This window comes from Mauremys reevesii, linkage group 4, assembly GCF_016161935.1.
Source record: "Mauremys reevesii isolate NIE-2019 linkage group 4, ASM1616193v1, whole genome shotgun sequence".
NCBI classification, from domain to species: domain Eukaryota; kingdom Metazoa; phylum Chordata; order Testudines; family Geoemydidae; genus Mauremys; species Mauremys reevesii.
The window spans coordinates 106,078,779-106,106,744 of NC_052626.1; the positions used below are offsets into that span (position 1 = coordinate 106,078,779).

General features: G+C 44.1%; 2 protein-coding genes across 8 annotated transcripts in view; both read left to right on the forward strand.

Moving 5' to 3' along the window:
- OSBPL5 (oxysterol binding protein like 5) overlaps positions 1-2,797 on the forward strand; it is a 221,781-nt gene extending 218,984 nt beyond the window's left edge. For 6 of the 7 annotated variants that reach the window (XM_039533778.1, XM_039533781.1, XM_039533780.1 and 3 more), the window contains one exon: positions 1,467-2,797. In XM_039533778.1, coding sequence (XP_039389712.1) covers positions 1,467-1,602 — 136 coding nt within the window. In that variant the 3' untranslated portion in view covers positions 1,603-2,797. The remainder of the gene's footprint in view (positions 1-1,466) is intronic. The other variant, XM_039533779.1, reaches the window with a different exon arrangement.
- Positions 2,798-7,915: 5,118 nt separating this feature from the next.
- On the forward strand, positions 7,916-27,090 carry LOC120403085 (tumor necrosis factor receptor superfamily member 6-like). Its single transcript, XM_039533791.1, has 10 exons — positions 7,916-8,171; positions 11,055-11,160; positions 13,704-13,835; positions 14,061-14,172; positions 14,854-14,927; positions 20,371-20,481; positions 21,933-21,958; positions 23,757-24,086; positions 24,668-24,722; positions 26,532-27,090. Exons 1-10 carry the CDS (start codon positions 8,130-8,132, stop codon positions 26,828-26,830), a joined length of 1,287 nt encoding a protein of 428 aa, XP_039389725.1. The 5' UTR covers positions 7,916-8,129; the 3' UTR covers positions 26,831-27,090.
- Positions 27,091-27,966: the final 876 nt, after the last annotated feature.

Below are 27,966 nucleotides of genomic sequence, written 5' to 3' on the forward strand. Positions count from 1 at the left end.
TGGCTGCTCAACACCCACCAGTAGCCCCAGGGATCAGCATCTCCTCTCTCTCCCCTCCCCGGACCCCGTGCCTCCTGCCAGCTGTGATCAGCTGTTTTAATGGCGTTCAGGAGGTGCTGGGGGTGAGGGGGAGGAGCGGGGGCAGGAAGAGGTGGGTGAAGGGGGAGGAATGGGGCAGGGGCAGGAAGGGTGGGTGGGGGTGGGAGCTTGAGGGAAGGGGTGGAGCGGGGGTTGTGCGGAGGGGGGAGGGTCGAGCCCTCTCCCCCCTGGAACTAGGGAAGTTGGCGCCTCTGGGTGAGGCCATAGGCTTACTGCCTCATTCCCATGTTTGGGGTGGCTGGTAGGGAGCCAGTTGCTGCATTCAGAAGAGGCCAGGGAATGGGATTATCTCTGGGTGGAGGGGATCCAAGAATGAGGAGATGTCTTGTGCCCTCCTGCCTTTCCCAGCCTCTTGCCATCTGGCTTTGAAGGCTGATTCTGTCCATCAGAATGGTTCCAAAAAGTACTGCTCAGAGGGAGAAGTGTGAGGGTTAGTGACAATTCAGACACTCTTTGGGAAGCTAATTCTATTTTAGGCTGTTTGATAAGACTAGTAAAGATTTTTCCAATGGCAATACTCCTCCTGATGACTTTGGAAAGCTAATAAGTTTGTTTAGGCTTGAATAAAATGCAGCAGATTGTGTTATTTCAGTAGACAAGGCCAAGAAACCTGTTCTCTCGAATTACTAAATCCTGGCAAGTACACAGAACTTAGTGTCTTACGAGTTGTCAATTCCTGAATTTTGCACTGCACTCTGTTCTTTGCTGCCTTTTTCACTCCTAGTGCTAGGTTTTCAAGTAACCTGGCCCCAATTGAGGGCACTGAGCCTCAGAAGTGCTCGGCACCCAGCAGTTCCCATTGTGAGCGGGCCAGATTTTCTGAACAGCCCCGCACTCACCATGCTGAGATCGCTTGAAAACCCACCCATTTATTTTGGTGTCTAAGCTAGACCTGGGCTGTTCCACAATGAGGGCTGCATTTTCCAGGTGTTGAGCCCTTCTGAAAACTCTGTTCCTACTGTTTCTGTTGCATGGGAATCAACCCTTTTATAGTCATTTGTTCGAATTACAAGTAGCACCATGAGACCCTACCTGACATCAGGTTCCATTGTGCTGGGTTCTTGCATGCACATAGTGAGACAATCCCTGTCCCAAGGGGCTGATGGTCTATATAGAAAAGATAAAGGATAGGAGAAAAGAATATTCATATTATTCCTTTGTTAAGAGAGAAGCATGTGGGCCCAATCCTGTACTCATCAAACAGGCTTGTAAATTTAAGCCATGGGGAGTCTTGCCTGTGTAGGATCTCCAGGACTGGGAACGGTAGCTGAGAGTTCACGTGTGTCCGGGGTGGAGTAGGGCGGGGAAGAATATCTGTAAAATTCTTTCCTACATGCAAATGGATTTATTACTACTTGTTGTTTCAGAAACCTCACTGCTCTGAACAAAAAATCTTTCTACAGGAAGGCCTCTTCCGAAAACCTCCTCCTGGACTCTCGCTGTTGGTTTCTCATTTGTGTCTTTCTTACATGTCAACTGTTCATTAATTATGTCTTCAAATAAAAGCACTACGTTTGGCAGCAATAAAAGTTACTGGCTGCAGGAGGGGGACACTCATGCAAGGAGCCCATCGAGGCACCAAGCACTTTAAAACCAACGCAGCAGAGATGGAAGAAAGAGACAGGCTAAAAGGGGACCCAGGGAACCAGCAGAGTTCAGTTCCTTCAGATTGTCATTTGCCTTTGTACGTGTCCATCTTCAAGGACCTCTTTACCTGTACGGGCCTTAATGCTAAAGCCAAATGTAGCTTTAATTGTGCAATTTGTTTTCTATGTCATTTTCTTGTCATTTTCTGATGCAATCAATAATTACCAAGCAGTATTGGTGCCCCAATAATGGCAAACATCCACATGGTTTTAGAATGGTTCCATTGGCTTGCTTTATAGCTCTAAGGGTTGGGGGAGGTGGGAAGGGCTCTTATTGCCAATTTTCAAGATGTCTATTGGGTACATTCAGTTATGGGATGGGAACAACAGACGACGGTCCAAAAATCCAACCACTTGGTTATCGGTCAGTTTCTCCTAGGATCTTGCTGTTGACACACATGCGCACACACACAGTTGGACCTGAAAATGTGCATCACACTCCACTGCACAGAGATTGTAAATATGCACGATTGCCGTCTTCAGGAAAAGGGAATCATTCAGTAAAGCTCCTCATTCTGTTACAGAGCCGATAATGTCCTGAACTAGACCCACTGAGTCAAATGTCAGACATGCTTGTTTATAAATCTTGGTCACTTTTTTTTTTTGGCGCTATATGGCTGTTTTTATATTATAACAACACACAAATTGTATAGAAGTCCTCTAAAATTTCTCATTGCCCCCTTGGAGAGGGAGCAAATATGTGTTTGATCGTAGGCACATCTATTATTAAAGGTCAGGAAGGGTAAGGGTTTTGCCACTGCGTTGTTAACTCTGTTAACAGTCTTCCTATTTTACACCATTTTTTAAAAGATTTGCAATATTCTCTGTAGATTGCAGTCAGTACTAAGCCTTTCTTTTCTGGCCTGAAGTAGTTCCAATTGGTAAGTACTGCTATATATACAGCCTTAAAATACTTAGTGGTGGTGCCAGACTGGCAAACTTTAAATGTAAATGTTTCCAAATTTTTAACTACATTCCTTGTCATGTTCCCCAGTTAGGGGAAACCTGTTCGTGCTTGATATGTTGAAATAAAATTACACAACTTTCAATGACAATTTCTTTGGATTATTTGTGTTTGGGATTTTTCTTATTTTGTAGCAGTTAACTCCATGCAATGCATGAGTTATGTCGTGCTTTCCCAATAGATAGTATACAGTAATAGATGTACAGTTGGCTACCATATGAACACAGAAGAGGAAAGCATTCCATGCTAAGTTCTGAGTGACACAATGAGTTGTCTTCCTCCCTGAAAGAGGAGCAACAGTTCATGGATGGTGTTCATAGAAATGTTTGGCGGATGTTCTCTATCTTGCATGGAATGGGAATAGCAAAATTCTATGATCTGATATTTGTCTGACTCTCAGATTAGGCCATGCTTTTCAAATGTAACAGGTGAATTTTGGATGTCTGTCTTGCTCAAAACACCTTAAAGATCCACCGTAGTTGTCACCTTCTTGAAAAATGCTTTCAAAGGGAGAAAATACCTGGTACTAAAGGGCTCTTTCATCTAGCAGAGAAAGGCATACCAAGAACCAATGGCTGGAAGCTGAAGTCAGACAAACTCAAATTAGAAATTATACACAAATTCTAAGTGATTTAATGTTATGAATAAATTACTATGGGAAGTGGTGGACTCTCAATCTCTTTAAATCAAGACTAGAGCCTTTCTGGAGGGTATGCTTTAGCCAAACACAAGTTATTGGGTCCAATACAGGGGGTAACTGAAATTCTATGTCCTGTGACATACAAGAGGTCAGACTAGTTGATGTGAATGATCCCTTCTTGCCTTAATATCCATGAGGGAGGCCAGCTTTCAGAGGGCAGGAACTCAGCGCTTTCCAAAAATCAAGCATCTATAAGGCCTTGTCTACACTGCCACTTTACAACTCTGCAATTTTCTCACTCGGGTGTGAAAAAACACCCCTGAGCACTGCAAGTTTCAGCACTGTAACTTGCCAGTGTAGACAGGGCACCAGCACTGGTGGCTACTCCCCTCATGGAGGTAGGGGTTTTTTTTGTTTTTTTTTTACAGCTGTGGCAGTGCTTTAATATTTAATGTTTAAAGACATACACTAATTGTTTCAGTCTTGCCTGAATGATTCCCAAGGTCACTAGTCACTCTTGAAAATCTTGGCCTTAGCTGCTTCACAGACAGGTGTAGTTCCAGCGTCCACTTTCTAAACAATGTTGTTCATTCCAAACAACCTGCCTCCAAGCTCTTCATTTTCAGCAGCAGGCACTTATCTGGCCTCTCCCATCTGTCAATGCTGTTTGTGCCCTTTTCTTATGTTTTCATAGTTTTGTGTTTATCTCCTTTCCAGACCTTGCATTAGATTAGCGAGGAATGTGCTGATAGAAACCTGTTCTCTGTTGCAGGAGTGTTATGTCTTCAGGATATGATTATGACGTAAGTTTTGGAAAAGAATGTCAAGAACAGCCTGAACCAAAGAGCAGGGGTGCTGATTGGGAAGCCATTAGCGGGTGCTGAGTAAGCAAATGCTTGAAGTTGTTAGAACTCTTCCACTTTAAGAAACAATATACACCCTCAAGGAATTCCATTAGAACCTATTATTAATTTTTATTAGTCCCAGTAGCAGTAATATAAAGGTTCTTGCAAAGAAATTTGCAGTGCAACCAATGAAGTGTTACCTACATACACCAATTTCACGTCACCAGGGGATGTGGGGGGAAGTCTCCCAAATCTATCACTGTTTCCCACATGGGATCAACATTTTGTTTTTGTTTTTAAACTGAAATAAACAGAAAAAACACCATACATCCTGCTAAAATGGCAGCTGGATTAAAATCAACAAGCAACTGCTGTAGATGGAAATCAGAAAGGGAACATTCATATGGGCATGGGAGATTAGCCATTTTTAGTAAATAGCATAGATGGAAAATACCTGTCATGATCATCCATGAGGATCCAATGCAGGTCCTTCTAGTAAAAGTACAAGCCCCTTCCATACAAACTATAGGAGAAACACCTTTATCCTTAAATCTCAGGATGTTACTGTTTCTGGGGCTAACCACTGTAGGCAGACATGATCGGAGTAAAGCCATGACATTATATTACACTACTTATTCCACCTTCAGAGAGGATAATCCCTCGAATTAAATGGCAAAATGGACACAGTTGAAACCATGTCTTGCCTACCACTTTTCCTGCGATTCACAATTGCCTGATATGCCCAGAGGAAATGCTTAAAATGAAAAGTAATATTAGGGCATTTTAGTGTACTTTTATCTTCTCATGCAGTTTAGAACTGGGAAGCAGCTCATCCATAATAAAAGTTTTGCAGGCCAAATCCTACCATCAATAACAGCTGTGAAGTCCCCTTGTTTTCAAGTGCAATGTACAAGTGCAACTGCTTGGAATTTAATAAACAATTATGATAATGTGCAAAAAGGACTAAAAGAATACAGCTCTGTCCTCTAGTGGGGTTGGCTCTGCATAAGTGTTTGCAAAATGTGTGGCCTTAGGGCTTGAGCCATTTCTCATTAAATTTAATAGGAGTTGCATTAGGCCTTTAATTTGTAAAGAGGAGATTAAAAGTGTATAAGGAAGAGAAGAACTGTGGTCCAATGGTTAGGGCACAAACCCAGGATTTAGGAAACTAGAGTTCAAGTCCCTGCTTTACCACAAATGTTGAATGATTTTAGCTAAGTCACTCAGCCTCTTTCCTCCCTTCCAGCTGTAAAAATGGTGAATTGTGAGGTATTCAAATCCTTCAGAAATGGGAGCCATATAAGTATCTTAAACAAGTGGTCATATGGAGTCCTGTACTCTAATGACCCTGTTTATGGGTGGGCATAGGTCTCTCCCACAGACATCACAGTTGCATGAGCCATAGGTAAGGGGACTAACATTCATTGGGGGTGTTTTGGTGGGCTAACTCTCAGGGCCAAAAGAAAGGGGAAGGGTCGATGGGAAATCAGGACCCAGAGACTGACAGTCCGCAGGAACAATGGGGAGAGGCCAATGCTCCAGGTCAGCCTGATTGACAGGGCAGGCAGGCTAATCAGGAGGCCAGGGGCATCCTGTCCTCCATGTCAGCTGGAATTGCCTGAGTCAGACAGAGTGGGGCTAAGCTAAGCTAGGGAGCAGAGCTTGCCAGATCCAGAGGCAGGGTTCGCTCCAGAGGTTTTGCTGCCCCAAGCAGCCAAAAAGAAGCCACTGTGATCGCGATCTGCGGCAATTCAGCGGGAGGTCCTTCGCTCCAAGCGGGAGTGAGGGACCCTCTGCCGAATTGCCGCCGAATAACTGGATGTGCCGCCCCTCTCCGGAGTGGCCACCCCAAGCACCTGCTTGCTAAGCTGGTGCCTGGAGCGGGCCCTGTCCAGAGGGGCCAGAGAAGCAGGTCACTGCTGGAAGCAGAGTCACAGAAGCAGCCCGCAGAGCAGACCTGTCTTTGGAGGAGAGCTGTAGCAACCAAGGCTAGAGAAGCAGCCCAGGGAGCTGGAAGCAGAGCAGCAGCAGCAGCCGTGCTGAGGCAGAGTGGAGCTGGAGCAGTCCGGAGCCAGGTGTGGAGAGCAAGGGGGACCCTGGGCAGTGGGCCCAGCAGAGGGAGATGCCCCAGCCAAGCTGCCCTGCAGGCCTGACTTGGAGGGGGATTGTAACCCTGATGGGGCGGGGGCAATGCTGGAAAGAAGGGTCCTGCCACCTAGAGCCTGAGAGCATGTGGCCACCACCAGAGCAAGTGTCCAACCCACAGCATCCCTGCAGCACAGCCAGGGCCTGAGAAGGAGGCTTGGGCCTACAAGGAACAGACTGAACTGCCCTGACATTCCAGAGACACTGTTTGTAATGTTCCCTGCCACAGAGCAGGGTGATGTGTTTTCCTTTTAACTTTTCCCATTTTTCCTTATTCCCTTTAAAATTAATTGCTGATTAGATAAATTGTATTTGATTTAAACTGTATGTAATGATCAGTGGGTCAGGGAAGTGTCCAGTGCAGAGAGAGTAACGCAGAACCCCCCCAGGAATCTGGGGCCCAGCCTTGTTGGGGTTACAAGAACTCTGCCAGACATGAGAGTGGAAGGGGAGTCCTCAAGGGCAGGGAGGCCTCTGGGTAAAGGAAGTGGGAGCGAGGACTCAAATCCTTCCGCTAGCCCATTTCACCGGGGTAGTGCAGAAGCCAGGAAAGTTCCCCGCAATAGCGGGACCATTCCCCCATTTACACATAGCAAGGTAATGTGAGATCAATATACCTTTGCCTCTCTGGTTTGGTACTTGCTATCTGACAAAAGTAGCTAGTATTTAGTATCTGGTGAATTTTTTTTTAAGTGAATATGCTCCAACCTTAAAGGTCAGGGGTCAAATTCACTGCAGCTATAAGCAGCTGTAACCCTGGGCTTTAGTGCCACAAAATCTGGATTTGGGGCATTTTTTCCCCCTAGTGAAAAGACCTCAGCAACAGTATTGTGACTTAATTTCTGGACGCATCTACACTAGGGAAAAGTAGCCGTGTTCATTTCAACCAGCTACCCTGAAGTGAAACTAAAATGTGTCCTATCTACACTAGGATTTTACAGATAAACAATCTTCTTTTAACACTTTTTTTTTCTTTTCCTAAAGTGTGGACATGGCATTGGTGGCCCAGTTAACTCAACTGCAGCATGCTTTTTTTACACTATCATCGTTTTGAGTCAGGGACTGCATCTGTCTACACGTGCATTCAACATGTAGCATGATGATGCCCCTATTCTGATTAGGGTTGTGGGCTTATCGGTAGTTACGATGGGCTGCATTAAAGGCAGTGTATAATTCAGCATATACCACCCTGCTCATTTAGCCTGTTTTCTCAGCAGCTAGGATGACTTATTGGTCTGTTTAACAAAGAAGGATTTCTGATGTTGGGGAAAAATGCTCCCTGCACCCTGTGTTCTTGGGCTAGCAGTACCCATGGGTGCCATTTTTATGCCAGGAGTGTATTATATTAGCCAGGATATCTATAGTGGAAAAAGGGGAAGGCAATTTTAACTTGAGACCTCTGCTCAGGAGCTAGGAATGAGGGGGGGAGGGAGGGAGAGGGGCTGTCTATAAATGAAGGCAGCCAAGGAGGGAATCCTTAATTTTGCCTGTTTGCTGCGGTTACAAAGGAGGGGGTAGGCCAGAAAGAAAATCACTTAACGGATTCAGAGAAAAGCAGGGGGGGAGGCTGGAGTCCCTGGGGCTAGAGGCAGGGGCAGAGGAGCAGGACGGGCTCCACCCCGCCGGCCCAGCGCCCTTCTGGCGGGGAGGTTCTAAGGGAACTAATTGCATCAGGAGCAGTAGCGGGAGAGGCGCAGGCTCCGCCCAGGACATGACCCATCCCTGGAGCCGGGCGGCCGCTACCGCTTCCCGTGATTCCAGCCCCGGCAGGCAGCTCGCCGGGACGCGCTATGGGAGCCGGGCGCTTCTTCCTCCTCCTGCTGCTGCTGGGGGTGAGTGCGGGGCAGCGCGGGGGGCGGCTCCGCCTGTGTCCTGTCCCTTGGGGGCCGTGCTGATCGCCGGGCACCACAGCTCTGCAGGGGGGCTGCCCGCAAGCAGCAGCGGGGGAACGCCCAGCCCCCTGCCTCGGCCCATTGCCGGGCTGGCTGAGCTCCCGGGATCGTTCCCTCCGCCTGCCCGCGGGCTCTGGGCGCCGGGGGTGGGACGCTGCTTGGGGGGCGGAAAAGGGGGTTTGGTTGGGGGGAAGGAGGAATCTTCTGCGGCCAAGTGTTTCCCGGCTGCCGGTGCAGTCTGTCCTGTGTTTGGGGCGGGGATGGTCTCTCTTGCTTTAAGAAAAACTTTTCAAATCTATTGAATAACAGAAACTAAATCTCTGAAATGCTGAGCCGAGCCATGCCATGGGGAGGGTTGCCAATTTTGGTGAGATCTAATAGCTGAGGTTTCATCACATGACATAATCTGTAATTAAAGATGAATCATTAATTTCTGGAGATTCCAGGACTATCCTGGAGTGTTAGTTGGCAACTTTAGTCATGTGGCACGTGGGCTTGGTTTTATAGAGGACCAGGAGAGACGATCAAAGTTTTAGTTTTTTTTTTCTGAATCACAGCAAAGGTGTGTCTGGCACTGGCTTGATTGCTAATCAGAGGAGATCAAACAAGAAATTGGCTTCTCCTAATCCTGGCCTGGCCCTTAATCACAAATGTTCAGACCATTCCCCAGTCAATTCTCAGCTGCAGAAGACATCAGTGATGTGTGCTAGCCTGCCAGGACATGATGCATGCCCTCCCAGCTCCAGGAACTGGCCAGAGTCACACTTCTCCCTTTTCAGAAATCAGGCACATCTGAGTCACAGAAGCAATGTGGGCTCAGACCAGCAACCCCCTAAATTTGGTCTCAACCTGCCCCTGGTTCCACTGTGCTGCAGTCTGGAATGCCAAACTGGCCCTTTCCTGCGTGTCTGTAGCTGTTGCAGTGATAAAAGAACTTCTAAGTTCTCTTGATCCTGCATGTTTCTGAAAGGAAAGCTCTTTCAGAGAAAGAGGGAGTGTGATAAAGCATTTTTCAGTGGAAGGGGGTCAGGGATGGATGATCCCTGTTTTTTGTTTTAAATGTAAACTCCCTAAATTCTGTTTTTACAGTTCCTACTACAATTTAGCTTGGCCTTGCTATGCTGCTTGTATTTGCTGTAATTAGGGGTTCTCAGACTGGGGGTGGGGACCCCTCAGGGGGTCGCAAGGTTATTACATGGTGGGTCGTGAGCTGTCAGCCTCCACCCCAAACCCTGCTTTGCCTCCAGCATTTATAATGGTGTTAAATACATTAAAAAGTGTTTTTAATTTATAAGGGGGGTCGCACTGAGAGGCTTGCTATGTGAAAGGGGTCACCAGTACAAAAGTTTGAGAACCACTGCTGTAGAGGCTCCAAGTAGGGATCGGGAACTCCTTTTGCTCTGCTCTGTATCACATACACATAACAAAAGGAAGGTCTGTGCCCAAAGAGCTTACAATCTAAATATGTGACGAGACAAATACATGCATACAACAGACAGATGGAGGAGCACAAGGTGACAGGGAGACACAATCTTTCTATCAAACTAGCTACTGTCTCCTAAGGAGGTGGATTAACTACCCTTCCTGTAGGAAGTGTCCTATACTGAAGTGTAGACCAGCCCCAAGACACAGACTGAGTCCAGTGTTCTATAGGAAGGCTGTGTTGGAGCAGGGAATTAAACCCAGTCTCCTGAATCCTGGGCTAGAACACTTAACTCCTGGGCCATCCTTCCTCTTGAAAATCAAAATCATGAGTCATTGACAAATTGCTCAACAAATTGCTCAGTGCCTCGATTTACCTAACTGTAAAGTAGGGATTCATATTTGTCTCCTGGCTTAGGATGTTGAAAGGATTTTTAATTAATGTGTTTTTTAAAGTCAACATGTAGATCCTCAGGAGAAAGGTACTACTGAAGTGTGTATTTATTATTTATTTTATTTAGTAACAAATTTAATTTTCTTTTGCTAGGGCTCCAATTTCTGAGTATGTGTTATGGGCCTGAGATGTGGGAGTACTGTATAATTAGTACAAAAAGGCAGGGAGAAGTGTTATAGGTCACTTGTAAAGAGGAGAGAATTGGGGGTTTGCGGCTTTTTTGCTGCTGTATGTTGTGTGAAGGTGGCCTGAAAGTTGTGATATGGTTTTTTCTCTTGTAATTCTCTGCCTTGTTTTTTCACACTGGAAATTGAGGTCCTTGGTAGGCTGGAAGACTGGGGAACTAAAGCAATGGTAATATGAACTAATAGAGAGATGTGGAGTTCTAATCACACCGTCAGACACTTTCATTTTGCTTTTGTTTAACATTTATTTAATGCTGTTGCGCCTTCTGCTGAGGTAACAGAGCACACAATAGACATGCTCTCAGGCCTGCCCAGTGGTCCTGCAAAATCAAGCAAGACCAAACTTGATATTCCTGGCTCTTCCAGAGTTGGGGGAGGGGAGGAAATCTTAAAACCCCAGAACTCCTTTCAGGCTTCCTTTATAGGCCGTTTAAAAAAAAAAAAATCTTTTGCAGGTCACCTTTAAGCATTCTTGCAAAAACAAAGCCCACCTTGAGATTACAGTGTGGTGGGTTTTGGTGGTGGTTTTTTTAATGTATTCTGTTACTTACTTTGCTCATGTCCCTATCATGCTGTTTCACCCTTACTGAACCGCTGCAGGTACGCATGACTTGAAAACTTAGCAAGAGGGAATTTGTGTTTCCTCTATTTCTTGTTGAAGTCTTTAGAATAACCCAATATGTTCATAGGCCTCTCACTGAGAATGTACAATGTCATGGAGGGGGTTTGTTCATTCAACATATTGCCATGTATTTTCCATAGGTTGAATCATCAGCAATATCTGAGAGTAGAGCAGAGCCAAGCAGCCACAGCTGTGGTGATGGAGAATATCTGCATCAAGGCTACTGCTGTAAATACTGTCCTGCTGGTAAGCACTTAATGTCTGTAGTTCACTTGGCTAACAAAGCATTTTTCAGAGATGATGTGTGTACTGGTTGTATTTGTGCTGTAAGATAAAAACAATGAGAGAACAATACATGTTGCAAAAGCCAGTGAGGGCCATTTTATGCTGTTCGTCGTCCTATTCAGCGATGCAGCTCACTTCAGAATGGTGTCCAGCCTTTCACAAAATAGGGTGTGGCTGGGTGATCTTGGCAGTCGGTCAGGAAACGTGGGCATGCTATAAAAGGCAGAGCCTAAGTCAATACTGAAGGAAGCTGTTACAGCTTTGCAGGGTGGATAAAAATCAATGATTTTTTTTAATTTAAAAAATTGGATTTTTTTTATTTAAATACGATTTTTTATAGGTTTTTTCTTCAAAAAACATTATCTAAAGATAGTTTTAATTAAGATACATTATAGCTCAAAGATCTCTCATCATGGAATAAGGATTATAAATTCTAATTCTGTAGTATGAGACAATATATTCATGTAATGTTTAAGAAAAGTTTTGTAAATGAGTTCCAATAGTTCATGGATTAGGGACTCAATTTTATGGGGTTCCACAAACTTCTGTATAGATTACTTAGGTTAATTTTTCTATCTACCCAATGGGACTCTGTGCTCAGTCTAGAAGATCCCATCAGAGATGCTTAGTTTTGCAGTTCTCAAACTCTGGATTTATGTCAGAGGTAACATGCTTGTTAACAGCAAATAAATAACTAAATAATATATAGAGGTGAGAACTAACAGACCTCGACTCTATTGTCCCTCTGCAAATTTGTGTACACAGAGTCAATCCCTTACCTCTCTCTAAAAGTGCAAAGTTTCAAAAAGCTCAGTGAATAAAAGATTGTTGGGGGCAGAATAGATCTGGACAAGGAGAAGAAATCTGGAGATAAATGTGAGAAGCGAGGGACATGTGCTTGTTTTGTTAAAATATTATATGTTTGCTGTTGAAGAAAAAAATCCAGAATACTTAATGTTACTGTTTTAGTTAAATAAAACAATTTAGATGTGTCTGTCTGTCTGATGTTCTCCTCCTAATACAACATGGCAAGAAAATCCTCCAAATACTAATGATTAACCTGTTGACTTCATAAATATCTGCTTCAATTATCTTTGGGAAATGAAATAACCAAACAATCATTTGTTTTCTGATATAGCTGTAAAACTAATCTGAAAAGTTTTGAAAATAAATCACTGTTTAAAAATGTACAGTGTGTACCTTCTAAAAATGAAACCTACATCTGTCTCTGAGTTGTGCAGAATGTGTATTAAGGTTATAACAACCAATAAGAATACACTTTTATGAAGAAAACCATGATTAAATCGAGTCTTCCTGACTAGTTATTTAAATCAAATCCACCCTGCAGCTTTGTTTGAACTCTTGAAAACTGAACCAATGTGCTGACCACGTTTTATTCCCCCAGCATCACCTAATTGTAATAATGCTTGTCAGATACAAACACTCAATACCAACACTCAGCAGAAATGTTATGTATTTTAAAACTACATGCAAAACTTCCTTTATTTTGTAAACTATTTGCATGTCCATCTTGGAGATGAGTGTAAAATTCATTAATTCTTTATAGGGCCATTTTCACTTGGCTTTGTGCCAAGGAGCATTCTATCCTCAATTTGTTATAATCTCATGAGGTTTGTTCTGTGGCTTTCTAAATCTTGTGAGTGAATTTAGTACTCACATCAAATTCACCCTTATGCAGAGACCTTGAACAAGGCAATGTGACTTGAACTCTGTTTTTAAGGACTTAGGCCCTGATTGTGCAATTGATAGCAGATGAGCACAGCGGCCTATCTGAGTGCTCTCAACATGGTATGAACTGCAAGACTGGAACCACAAGTAGGATTTAAGTGCAGTGTAGGCCTCGTGTGCGGTGGATTTCACTCAATGTGAGGGGCTAATTACACTGGTTTCAGAGAGAGACAGCATTAGCCAGAGCTGTATGAGCTTCCCTACACACTACCTACCACATCAGTCTCACCTGAGGCACTTTCACTAATCTATTCCTAGCCTGTTCTGAGCACAAACCATTGTGCTGAACTATGATAAACTACTTATTAACAAATAGGGATGTGAATATGTCCAAATAGAACTAAGAAAAACATTGAAACAGTTATTTTATTGCTAAAACCTTGCATTTAAAAATAAAATACAGGCATCTTTGTAAGTAGAGCATATCAGAAAGATGACAAAAAAACAGGGAAGTATTATTGATGGAAATTTTTGTAAAACATTTTTCCCTCTATCTATAGAGGAGGAAAACCCCCAAGCCTATTGGCCTCTTATTACTAGTTATTTACTTGTTTTTCTAATGTTATCTGGCCACTGACATCTAAGTGTTCTTCCTGGTTTTGTTGCGTATACTTAATCTCATTCAGCTCCACTCCTTGCAAAGGAGTGGCTGAAAGGAGTCATGTTGCGGTATGCTTGAATCCAGTTAACTGTATCCTAATACTACTTGAGATATACAGCTATACTGTTGAATTTCTGCTTCTCCCTTTATACAGGCACTTATGTTAGTAAACACTGCAAGGTTCCACATACTGAAGGAATTTGTTACCCTTGCACAAATGGAGAGGATTATACTGCTTATGCAAATGGCCTAGACGAATGCATACGATGTAAACTGTGCAAAGAAGGTATAGTACAAAGCTTGGGCTGATCTGTAAATACATTTGGGTTGCTGTGGGCAAAATCTTTGATATTCTTTGTTCTGCAGAAAAATCTGTTGCCTCAGTCCCCTTGCTCATTTTCATAGATTTAAGAACACTTACTTTTTAAAAAATAACTTATGCTTGGTAGAAAAGAAATCACAAATTCAGTTTGATTACATATGTAACTTGTATGATTCTTCTTTTTCTCAGATCAAGAAACTGTGAGCACCTGCACTTCGACGAGCAATACTGAATGTCAGTGCAAGCCAGGCTATTTCTGTCCTACTCCAGGCTGTGAGATGTGTTACAGATGCAAGTCAAAGTATGTACAATAACTGATTTAGGCAATTGTCTTCCATATAGTACAGTAAAAAGTAGAACCTAGCTCCTCTAAATGCTTACCCACGTTTACCTTTTGACATGTGAATAATCCCATTGAAGTCAATGGGGCTGCTCATGTGTTTGAAGTTAAACGCACACCTGAGTGTTTGCAGGATCAGTGCCTAGAACTGTATGTATATAAGTATTGCTGTCCTGTTTGATGCTTCTGCCTGGACACAAATGTTCCCAACATTTTTTCTGATTCCTTCACCTGCCACATTTGAATAGGCTTTGGGGGGACTACCAGTTAGGACAGCTAATGTCAGTAGAGCGACCCAGAATTTTATAACATGGGGCCAGCTATTGAAGGAGGCTAATTATGTACGTGATTAGTTAACACTTCATCTCAGTATTTTTTTCCTTTTTGAATAAATATTTGTGTACATTAATCTCTCCCCGTGGACTTCTAAGTTTTTGCTGTGGTGCCACATAATCTTCTAGCATCCTTTATTCTTCATCTGTTTTTCAAGTACTTTTTCTTAGTGACTGGTGAGAACAGACTACTTTGTTTTTTAATTTGCATATTCTGTCCATGTATATAAATTATTCCTATGAGAGTAGGAGTGAGCATGAGTACAGATTTTATTTTGTAATATAATTATATTTTTATCATCAATTTTAGGTGCCCAGAAGGGAAAGAAATTGTACAAAAATGCAATGCTACAGTTGACCTGGAGTGTGGCCATCCTCTCATAGGTACAGTATAAACTATGCTTAGGGAGGTCTGATGGCTTTCTGACTCTTTGTAGATAATTCAGAAGCAGATTATAAAAGCGAGGCTTTGAAATCCCACTTTTAAGTGTTTGAGCCTACGTAATTCATACTGGCAGCCGCTAGATGGAGACAAAGACTCTCCAAGTGTGGATTGTGTAACCAACCAATATTTGTGGTAATATTTAAACTAGTACAGGGGACTTGTCTTGGTGGAAAGGATTACATAGTGGACATGCCTTTCCAAGGTGTCACATTAACACAGTTTAAAGCTATAGGTAGTATGCCCTTCAAATACTCAGTTAAATATTAAAACCTGAAAAATATCTGTATTGTGGCATAAATCTGAAAATCTTTTCCCCTGTAGAGCCTGTAGATTCCCTTCTACTAGCTTTTAATTTCCACTGACACAGACCAGCACCTAGATACTCTAATGATGTATTAATATCTGAGGCCTGGTCTACACTAGGACTTTAAGTCGAATTTAGCAGCGTTAATTCGAACTAACCGCTCAACCGTCCACACCAGGAAGCCATTTAATTCGAACTAGAGGGCTCTTTAGTTCGAATTTGGTACTCCACCCCGACAGGTGGAGTAGCGCTAAATTCGACATGGCTAGCTCGAATTAGGCTAGGTGTGGATGCTAATCGAACTTAGTAGCTCCGGGAGCTATCCCACACTGCACCACTCAGTTGACGCTCTGGACAGCAGTCCGAGCTTGGATGCTCTGACCAGCCACACAGGAAACGACCCGGGAAAAGTTGAATTCCTTTTCCTGTCTGGGCACTTTGAATCTGACGTCCTGGTAGGACATCGGGGCGAGCTCCGCAGCACCTGCAACGATGCAGAGCTCTCCAGCAGAGGAGTCCGGGCAATCCAAGAATAGAAAGAGGTCCCCAGCATGGACTGACCGGGAAGTCATGGATCTGATCGCTGTGTGGGGCGAGGAGTCTGTGCTCTCGGAGCTGCGCTCCAACAAGCGGAATGCAAAGACCTTCGAGAAGGTCTCCCAAGCCATGACGCAGAAAGGATACAGCCGGGATGCGATGCAGTGCCGCGTGAAAGTCAAGGACCTGAGACAAGGTTACCAAAAAGTCGGAGCGGCAAAGGGACGCTCCGGAGCACAGCCCCAGACATGCCGCTTCTACGAGGCACTGCATGCCATTCTCGGTGGGTCTGCCACCACTGCCCCACCAGTGACCGTGGACTCTGAGGATGGCATAGTGTACCTGGACAGTTCCTCGGCGATGTTCGCCGATGGGGAAGATGAGGAAGGGTTTGTGGAGGATGGCGCAGGCGACAGCGAACACAATACCGCTTGCCCTGACAGCCAGGATCTCTTCATCACCCTCACAGAGATCCCCTACCAACCCTCCCCGGCCGTTAACCCGGACTCAGAATCAGGGGAAGGATCAGGCGGTAAGTGCTATAAACATGGAAACATTTATTTTTTAAAAAACAGGTATAGAAAAAATAGAAATACTATATAAAAAATTTTAAATGTCAAACTATATAAAAAGTAGGTCCACACATATAGGGATAGAACAATAATCCTCTTGGGACAGTTCAACAAAGCTCTCAGAGAGCTGCTCGAAAAGCCTCCGCAGGAGGTTCCTGGGGAGAGGTGCCTTATTGGGTGCTCCGTGGAAGCACACTCTTCCGCGCCAGGACATCCTAATGTAGAGAGGAACCATCGCCTCCACCAGCATTGCTGCATATGGTCCTGGTCTGTGCAGGGCTTCCCTTAGCATCCGCTCTCTCTGACTCCGAGTGACCCGCCTCAGGGTGATGTCGTTCTGGACAGGCTGCATCTAAGTAGGGCAATTAGTGTATTGTTACTACTGTTAATGGTTTAAAATTAGGTTGCATAACAACGACCCTCGCTTAACAGCCACGTGCTGGAGGCCACAGAGAACAAGCATACATTGATCTTTCCCGTGCACTGGCGGGAGGGGCTGGAAAAGGCTCAGCCTTTCTGCTTTCCAGATTGCCTTTAGCAGGAGAGCACAGCTATCCACTAACTGATAAGCATTATCTACTTTAAGGCTTACCAGGACTGTCTGCAAGACGGATTCAGCTGTCTCTCCCCGCTTGTCCGCTCTCCTGTGCAATGGCGCCGCCAATGAGAGCGTATTCCGAAATCTCGAAATTGTCCTGAGATCTCATGGAACTTGGTGCCCTGTATGATCTTGTTCAGAGAAACTGACTACACTGTGTTCACTGTTAGCAAACATGTATCTGTTCAAGGAAATCACTTACTGTTTCCCATCACACAGCTTCTGCTCTTTCCCGAACTGCCCCGGCATCCCCCTCGCAGAGGCTGGCTCAGATTAGGCAGCGAAAGAAAAAGACTCGGGACGAGATGTTCGCGGAACTGATGGCCTGCTCCAGAGCCGAGGCGGCCCAGCAGAGCCAGTGGAGGGAGACCCTCTCTCAGCAGCAGCGCTCACACAGCGAACGGGAGGACAGGTGGTGGCAGGAAGACCAGCAGGCGACTCAAACGCTGCTTGGGCTAACGAGGGAGCAAACGGACACGCTCCGGCGCCTTGTTGATGTTCTGCAGGACCGCAGGCAGGAGGAGAGAGCCCCCCTGCACTGTATCTGCAACCACCCTCCAACGCCAAGAAGTCCTGTTTCCCCCCTCACCGAAAATTACAAGACGGAGGGGCGGTAGGGGCCGTGAGAACTGTCACTGCACCACAGCTGAGCGCTAATGTACCACACACCTTTGACGCTATAACTGTGTAGAAGCGCTTCCCCTACAGGATCACCCAGTCCCAAATCCAAGTTTCATCACCCCACTATGTAGTAGATTAATAAAAGCTGTTTGCTGTTGTTCACTCTTTCAGTCACGTCTTTCGTGTCAGAAGACTGTGTGTATGTGGGGGGGGGGGGGGGGCAGGGGATTTATAATTGCACGGGATAGCCTACATTAGCAGGGTACAGACTATCGGGGGCAGGATCAACTGCAGGGCACACACAGACTGCAGTCAGTAGTCACCAAGGTCACTCTGTGTGGTGTATGCTGCCCCGGGTCATTCTGTGATGTTTACGCTTGTCCACGGTCCTAGCGCCTGCCACCCCCTAATGTTAAGGCATGCTGCCCTTACCATGCACTTCCACCGTAGGCGCGATCCTCTCCGCTGCCCTGAGCCCCAAGAAGAGCCCTCATCCACGGACAGATACTCACCCTTCCCCCACACCCCTCACCCCTTCCTACACCCAAACCCAGAGCCTGCATCCAAATCCCTATCCAAAGACGGCACCACTCGCCCCTTCCTGCAAACCCACCCCTACATGCACAACCACTTGAAACCGTCCCCCACCCCAGAGACCTATGTAGGAGCAGGAGGCTGTCCGTCCTGTATTGTACAAGCGGTCTGTACATCAGTGCACACCGTACTCAGCACAGTATGCGTCCATGTTTCAAACCCTGAACAGAAATGCAAAGTAAAAGAAAGATTTATTAACAATAACTGTTCCATTTAATTTGTTTTAAAACGTGTTTGGGAAGTGGAGGAAACTTGGAGAAAGGGGTATGTAACCGCAGATCTCACTCAACACATAGAGACACAGGCCCAGGATCAGCTTCTCTTAAAATCAAGTGGAGAGTCATAGGTTACCCTGCTCTACGAGGAAACTTGCTTTCAAAGCCTCCCGGATACACAGCGCTTCCCGCTGGGATATTCTTTCGGCACGGGTGTCTGGCTGAGCGGAAACAGCAGCCAGGCGATTTGCCTCAACCTCCGGCCAAAAAGGTCTCGCCCTTGCTCTCACAGACATTGTGGAGCACACAGCAAGCAGCAATAACTACGGGGATATTCTTTTCGCTGATGTCCGAGCGAGTCAGTAAGCTCCGCCACCTCCCCTTAAGACGTCCGAAAGCACACTCCACCACCATTCTGCACTTGCTCAGCCGGTAGTTGAAGAGTTCCTTCTCACTGTCCAAGGCGCCTGTATAGGGCTTCATGAGCCAGGGCATTAGCGGGTAGGCTGGGTCCCCGAGGGTCACTGTAGGCATCTGCACATCCCCAACCGTTATTTTGTGGTCCGGGAAGAAAGTTCCTGCCTGGAGGCGTCTAAACAGACCAGAGTTCCTGAACACACGCGTGTCATGAACCTTGCCCGCCCACCCGACGAAGATGTTGGTAAAACGTCCCCTATGGTCCACCAGTGCTTGCAGCACCATTGAAAAGTAGCCCTTTCGGTTAATATACTGGCTGGCCTGGTGGGCTGGTGCCAGGATAGGGATGTGAGTCCCATCTATAGCCCCACCGCAGTTTGGGAATCCCATCGCGGCGAAGCCATCTATGACGACCTGGACGTTTCCGAGAGTCACTACCTTTGAGAGCAGTTGCTCAACGATTGCGTGGGCTACTTGAATCACAGCAACCCCCACGGTAGATTTGCCCACGCCAAAGTGGTTCGCTACTGACCGGTAGCTGTCTGGCGTGGTAAGTTTCCAGAGGGCTATGGCCACTCGCTTCTGCACACTCAGGGCTGCTTGCATCCGTGTGTCCTGGCGCTTCAGGGCAGGGGCCAGCAAGTCACACAGTTCAAGGAAAGTGCCCTTACGCATCCTGAAGTTTCGCAGCCACTCTGTTTCATCCCAGACCTGCAGCACTATGCGGTCCCACCAGTCCGTGCTTGTTTCCCGGGCCCAGAATCGCTGTTCCACACCATGAACTTGACCCATTGCCACCATGATCTCCACTGCGCGGCGTACCCTGCTTTCTGAGAGGTCTGCGCCACTCTCCTCACCGCGCTGCCAGAGCCTCCTCGCCCGATTTCTCAGCAGCTGACTGTGCAAGAGGTGGACGATAAGGTGCGAGGAGTTGACAACGGCCATAAGTGCGGCGATGATCGCAGCGGGCTCCATGCTCGCAGTGCTGTGGCGTCCGCGCTATAACCGACCAGAAAAGTGCGCGAACAGATTTCCCGCCGGCGCTTTCAGGGAGGGAGGGCGTGGTTGACGGTTCGATGACGACAGTTACCCAAAACCACCCTCGATGCATTTTTTTACCCCAGCAGACATTGGGAGCTCTACCCAGCATTCCAATGGGCAGCGGGGACTGCGGGAACTGTGGGATAGCTTCCCACAGTGCACCGCTTCGAAAGTCGATGCCGGCCCTGTTAATGTGGATTCAGAAATTCGAATTAGTGTCTTTACTGTGGATACACAAATTCGACTTCATAAGGTCGAATCCACAAATTCGACTTAAGTAGATTCGAAATAGTCTTGTAGTGTAGACAAGGCCTGAGAGATGGTGGCTTTCTTGAGGCAGAGACTATAAGTGTCACTGTAACAAACTGCTATTTCACAGGCATTTGTCTCCATTGTTGTGTGTAGCATCAACATTCTTACACTGCAAAATCAACTGTCTTATGGGTGGCTTTAGTATTTCACGCTTGCTTGCTTTTTTTGCAGGGACTGCAACTACTGCAGGTTGGATTGCTGGGGTCATCGTTGTGTTCATTGCTTTTGTGGCTGGGTGCCTTTTATTTAAGAAAAGGATATCATATAATAAAACAAATAAAGGTAATTAAAATTCCTTTCTATGGATAACGTGAGATACACAGACTCAAGTTTCCAAAGCTAAATGAAGTAAAAACGGAGGTTGTCTTTATGGCTTCTGCCCGCCCTCTCTCAAAGTCTCTGCACTGCTCCTGGAAACGACTGACATATCCCTGTGGCCCCTGGGGAGGGGGTCTCCATGCGCTGCCCTCATCCCAAGAGCTGACTCTGCAGCTCCATTGGTCAGGAACTGTGGCCAATGGGAGCTTCGGGAGCGGTGCCTGTGGGCAGCGGTGCATGGAGACCCACTGGGGTGTGTCAGTCGCTTTTGGGAGCCCCCAAGGTAAGTGCTGACTCCCTGACATCCTCCTGCACCCCTGCTCCACCTAGAGCCTGCACCCCATACCCAAACTCCCTCCCAAGCCCGCACCCCCTCCAGCACCCAAACTCCCTTCCAGATCCCAACCCTACACCCCTCCTGCACCCCAACTCTCTGCCCCAGCCTAGAACCCACACCCAAACTCCCTCCCAGAGCTTGCACCCCACAGCCCCTCCTGCACTCCAACCCCCATCCTAGAGGCTGCATCCCAACTCCCTTCCAGAGCCTGACCCTGCACCCCCTCCCACACCCCAACTCCCTGCCCTAGCCTGGTGAAAATGAGTGAGGGTGGTGGAGATCAAGCGACGGAGGGAGGGGTGCTGGAGTGAGCAGGGGGCGAGGCCTTGGGCAGGACAGGGGTGTGGTCTCGAGAGAGACAGGGCAAGGATCTTTGGGTTTGTGCAATTAGATAGTTGGCAACCCTACTGGGCAGGCATGTGGAAGCCCTGGCGTGCCAGAAGAGCGCGTCCAGCCAGCGCAACCGGCAGCTCACTGGGCACTAGCCAGCACAGGTGCAGCACCACCCAAATGTCAGGCGGACCGCGTCCGCGCAGGCGTGGCTTGTGCATGCTTGGGGGTCCATTGACTGTTCTGCCCTGAGACCCGGAACTGCTGTCAGCGGGCCTGCTTCCATCCTTGCTGCATCTACAGCAGGAGTTTTGCTTGGCCTAATTGTGTTGCACAGGGCATGACATTTTTCACACCCCTGAGTGATATAGCTAGGTTGACCTAAGTTTTAGGTGTAAACCAGGTCTCTGACTAACTTTTGGAACTGAGGCCTAAAATTTTTTAAAGATCATAGACTCTGAATAGATTAAGTGGAACTAGACCCCAAATGGAACTGTTGGTTAATATCTATCTAGCATGTACAGTATGCCCCATCCATTCGTGCTCTAGTAGATTTGGCCAGAAGGGAGTCCTTCAGTTCCTTGAACTTGTCAGTCTACTCTACAGCTTACCTACATTTAAACTGCTGGTTGAGATTGAGAATCTGTGTCAGAGAGTTATGCAGTGTAAGCAATGTACTAATTCAGCTATATTTAAACAATATAACTTTAATAGAGAGAGTTTAATTTATATTCTTCGTGTGTTTCAGAAAATAAAGATGCAGAAAAAGATGTGGTAAGTTTCCTTTGGACACATGCCTGTATCTTTTACCTGTATGTTAATTGCATAAAAATTAGTTTCAATTTTTAATTAAAAAGATCTGTTTAACTATAGATGACGCACACCTTAGTCTCTTTCTCTGCCCTGATTGCTGTTGTATGAAGTGAAGAAAAGTGTCCCAATATACAAAAACCCAAAACTTTTAGGTCATCTAGTTCACCTCCTGTTAATGTTGAATTGTTTTCTACAATATAATGTATTCTTTAGTGTCTTGTTTAGTTTTAAATGCCTCATATGATGGAGCTTCCAGTACTTCCCTTGGAAGAATATTGTAGAGCTCTAATATGGCTCTGTCAGGAAGATTTTCCTGATTATGAAATGAATGAAAAAGTTAAATTAACTACATACCATTATTTCTAGTTATAGCCTCTTGTGATATCCTAAATAGTTCTGCTTACATATTAGCGTTTACACTCTTCAAATGTATATCGATAGTTATATCCTTCCCTCCACACCCAACCATTAGTCAATGCTTAGTTTCTTTCTCTCACATTAAATGTAACTTGTGTTCTTACATGAGTAGTTTTCATTTGAGGTTGATAGAACTCATGAAGTGACCAAGATTTTTACCCTTAATCTCTGCTCGTAAGTCAGTCTCTGTATGTTGGTGTTTGGAGACCCTATTTGTATTGTGACAAATATTATTAGCCCCATCATTTTTGCTGCTCTCCTTGGAACCCTGCAATTGTAAATGTCACTGTGATATTGAGATGCCAAGAACTGCACATGTTACTTAAAGACAACCTGCTTAAGGAAAATTGTAATTCATAGGGAATTGTGGCACAATCTTTAGTTTCTCCATTAGGTATGTAAGGAGCTCCAATTTTTATATTTGGATTAAAGTTTAATACTAGATATCATTGGAAGGCACAGATAAGACCACCTTGACTACCTTTTTAATAAAGACTTACTTAAATAATAGTAAGTAGAGACATAGTTCAAAGATATTTGTTTATTAACTGCTGTTCCTAGGACAAGTGTTTTGGTTTGTTGTTTTTTTAAACCCACAACCCTCAATTCTGCAAGATGCCTTAGGAAAGTCGGTCAGTTTAAACTGTGGGTGAAACTTGAGGTCCATAGTAAGTGACTCAACTATCTGAGCACCCAGTTGTGTTTTGTCATTGTTTTTGTTCTGAACTTGCAGGGTTATTTTGTGTGTTCTGTAAAGGCTTAGCAAAGAAATAGGTTACAATAAAGATGCAGAAAGAGTACAGTCAGGTTAACCTGGGGCAGTGGTAAGAGCTGGGGAACTATTCTGCTCATGTTCTCACGGGCACAGAGCCGATCTCTCTGACTATTTCACTGCTGATCATTTTAACGATGTTTACATTTTTAAATGCAATTGTTAAACTTCAGAGTTAATACCAAATGTAGCTAGCTCCCCTCCCTGCCCTTCAGCCCACTTGGTATGGGGTTGGTTACATGGTTGGAGAGTGAAGTTTAGTGCTAAAATAAATAAAATAAATCAATCATATTTTCAATAGATGTGGTGCTCCCCTTGCCTAACTACAGAAACTCACATGTAACTTCTTTGCTAGTCTGTAAAGGTCTAGTGATTAAAGCTGCTCCTGTTTGTCACTTGTTAACACTAGCTTCTGAATTTTTATATTTGATGGCTTGCTTGCAATGAAGCACTATGAATGAAATGTTCTTCCAGTGCAAGGTTCTTGAGAGCTTGCCTACAAAGCGATGTATGCTTTAATAAAGCACTCTTAATTAGCACTCTTTAATAAATCACTCTTATCCCTTACAGGAGTCTGAGGATAGCACTGAAATTTTCTTTGCACCTGAAATGGAGAATGCTAACACTAGTGCACCCATTTTAGAGATCCAAAACTCTGTTCAGAGTCCACTAGTTTTAGCAGTTAATAGTCCTGATTCTGCACTAAGAAATGAATTGCCTGAGGATACCAGTGTTGTATTTTCTGAGAGAAGTGGCCTACTAATAAATGGTGAAAACAACTCATGGGAAGAGTCTTACCACAGGGCTGCAGGATATTCAGCACCAGTAAAGCCTCCAGACAAGCCCAATTTTGTCTTTTACCCTGGACAGTCAAATGGTGGGATGTCCGTATCTCAGATGGTAAGTGGGAAATGCTCAGCGTGTCATGAAATTTGTTGTGTAATCTTATGGAAGCAATGTAATAGCCTCTTCTTTTTGACATCTAGAACATCCTAGCTTGCAGAATGAATTGGTAATAAAATAGACCCCACCACCACCCAGAAGGATATGAAAGATGCTTTTGCATTATCTTTATTTTTAAAAGGGAGGTATGGAAAAATTTGTATGTTTGCTGAAGTGATATCAGAAATTTCTGTAACTCATCCAGTCAACCTAGAAACATTGTTTAATTAAGTGTCTGTTATTCTCTTCTTTCCACTGCTCAGTACCAACATGGAAGATAGGTTTTTTTTGTTAATACTATGACTGAAATACTGCTGCATCCCTTATTAGCTAGTGGAAGAGCTGGATTTTCTGGCTGGGCAGTTTTGTTTACATTTTATTCAGGTTTTTGAACTTGAGTTTATTCTGTGAAACTTTTGAATTCTCATACCTACCTTTATAGATACTGTGAAATCAAATCACCACATCAAGGATAGCGATTGTAAATGAGCAAAGTATGTTTTGTTCTGTTTGAATAAACATAGATGTTTATCTTGCAGGTCAGGGATTCTGAAGCCAGGCCTCATATAATAGTGAAAGAGCTTTCTCAAGAAGGTGAGTAGTTCAAGTAGCACACCTTATTAGGGATCTAAAATTGGTAAGAGTCTGCAGAGTACTGGGCAAAATGTGACTTTCTGTCTTGAGTTCATTGTACATAATTATGGGACATCTGAATGAGAAAATAGATGTTAATTTCTTTAAATGATTACAAACATTTTGTCCTGCTTACTATATCAGCACTTCTGCAGATTGCTGCATTTTATTTATTTTCGTCCTTTTAAGAAATTGCTTTAAAAACAAAACACCTCCCCTCTCATCCCACACACATTTCATAGCAATTAATTATATCTACATAAGGACATAGCTTTTTCATAATGTATTCATGGAGGCATGCAACATATGACTAGAAGTTACGTTATGGGTCATAGAGTCCAGTTCCCTGCTATCACCGGCAACCACCATCATATATTCATGTTGTTAAAGATCACTGTTCAGAGTGTGTCAATAACTTTAGGAACAGTTGCTTTTTAGAGCTAACCATGCTCTAGTAAAAAATCTATTTTATGTACCAGCAGTGTAATCTGTAGCATGTCGTGTAAGGGCAACAGATTTTTGTACAGCAACTTTACCATTCAAACAAATAAAATGCCAGGATGTATCAGATACCAGTAAATATACCAGAGAACTGGTATATTGTGTGGCACTGAAGGAAGTAAACCATGTTCTGATTGAGAGTACTGGTGATATCAGACTTACCTTGGCAGACCAAATCTGCTGATAGTTGTGTAGATGGATGGGTAAAATTAATTGCTAAGAGTGGTCAGCCATCAAAAGTGAACAAGGACCTTAAAACTACAGTGAAATCTGTACAAAGGCCATTTTCAATAGACTACCTCCCATTTTAAGAGACCACTTTGAAGTATGCATATTGATATCTTTGAGCTTTTTAAAAGATTATTTTGAATAGGAAACCAATTGGTTACCTGTTCCTTGGGTATTCACTTAGGACAGGCTTCACCATTTCTGTTGAACTGAATCTTTTTATTGTATTGACCTTCAATAGTATACACAGGTTTTTGTTTTTAACCTAAAACAGTTCTGGTTATGCTAATCAGATTCCATAAAATATATGGGTACAACTTGATTTTAAAATCATACTCTCTGCTCCTATCCTACACTTGGGGCCTGTTTACAAAGTGCAGCAATGTGCTCCAGAGGGGTGTGAGTTCTAAAGTGCAGCTGTTTCACACTAACTGGCCCATGTAGACCCTCGTGGCACACACTAAAAGTCCCTAATGCACATCAACATAGTGCAATCTGACCCACACTAAGGAACTTTAAGTGCATGCCAGCAGGATCTACATGGGCCAGTTAGCATGCAATATGGTGGTGCGCAGAGCAATTCATACCCCATTGCTGCACAGTGCCATACTATGTAGACAAGACCTACGTTGTATATTAAAGGAATAAAATTATTCCATTTAGAACAAATTAGTTATGATTTTATTATGGCATAAGAAAATTTCAGGGTTTAGATGTTTCCTGAAGTCTATGTAATGGTGCATTTCATCTTCTACAGATAGCTACCATACGAAGTAAAACATACCTCTCTATTTGTATTCCCAATTTATCAGTAGCTGGTTGAACAGATACAGTATAGGCCAGCAATGCAGTGTGAGACTAAATGGAGTATATTGCTGAAATACTCTCTTGTTGTGTGCCAGGGAATGTTAAACTACAAAGGGGAAAGGTAGTAAAATGGCAGATGAACTGGATTTATCTGAGAACCTATACAAGTGTACGTAGGCATCTATAGAAATGGTCATTTTAAAATATTCACTGATGCTTTTTTTTTTTCCCCAGCATTAATTGAAAGTTTTTATTATTTTATAAAAGAAGTGCCACCACGCGACTGGAACACGTTTATGAGAACTCATCTAACAGATAATGAAATTGCTAAAACAACGTTTGAACATCCAAAAAATATTGAAGAGCAATATTATCAGATGCTAATCATTTGGAGAAACAAATTTGGAAATGAGGCTTCCGTTATTAAATTATTAGATAGCCTATGGAATATAGGCCTGAGAAGGTCTCATGAAAACATAGTAAACCATTTAATAAGTAAGGATATTATAACTATACTAGAGGCCAAAAACTAATGAGTGTACTATTATCAACAAAAAACCCAAAACCAAAAGAATCTGTAAACTCTATAGCTAAATAAATGGAGCTATACACCTATCTCATAGAGCTGGAAGGGACCCTGAATGATCATCGAGTCCAGTCCCCTGCCTTCGCTAGCAGGACCAAGTACTGATTTTGCCTCAGATCCCTAAGTGAACTCACAGCCCTGGGTTTAGCAGGCCAATGCTCAAATCACTGAGCTATCCCTCCCCCCCACCCCCAATATGTTTCTATACGCAACTTTACTTTAGTGCATGGTGCCAATTTTTTTTATTGTTGATTTAAGAAAACTTGAAAATATCAGCATAAAAACTACTGGTAAAACAAGTAGAGAAATGAGTTCAGATATCTTCACTGCAACTCATGTTGTCTAGAATAGGTGAGTCTCAAATGTCTCTTGCAGGCTCTATTTGTCATTAGTTAAACGTGACAAGGATTCAAGTAGCTGTTCACTGAGAGTGTGTCCTGAGCTGTAAGACATTAAATAAAGTTGGGTACCCTTTTCATGTTCAGTTGAGGAAAGAATATAAGTGTACGTTAAATTATATAATAAACTTTGAACGCTGTTATGTCTTGGGAAATGAGAAGTGTAAGGGGAACCTCACAGTAACTGGATGGAGTGATATTTGTTGGTGTTGAAGGTTTTGAAACATATTGGTATTTTATCTGCACTGATAAACAGGACCAAACAGAATCTTAAGTTATTTTTTTATATGCAGTGAAGAATGTACTTATGAGAACACTGTAATGTGAAGAGATTCACAGAGTTTTAGGCCAGAAGTGAACATTAGACCATCTAGTCTGATCTCCTGTATAACTCAGGTAATTAAATTTCACCCAGTTACCTTTGTATTGAGCCCATTAACTTGTGTTTGGCTACAGTGTATCTTCAAAAAACAATCCAGTCTTGAAATGAAGACAGCAGGAGATGAAGAATTCACCATATCCCTTGATAATTTGTTCCAAAGGCTAATTGCGCTCACTGTTAGGAATTTATGCCTTATTTCTAATTTGAATTTATCTAGCTTTAGCTTCTAGACATGATTCATCTAGTAGAGAAAGGCAAAATAAGAAAGTACTTGGTATTTCTCCCCCTGAAGGTACTTGGATA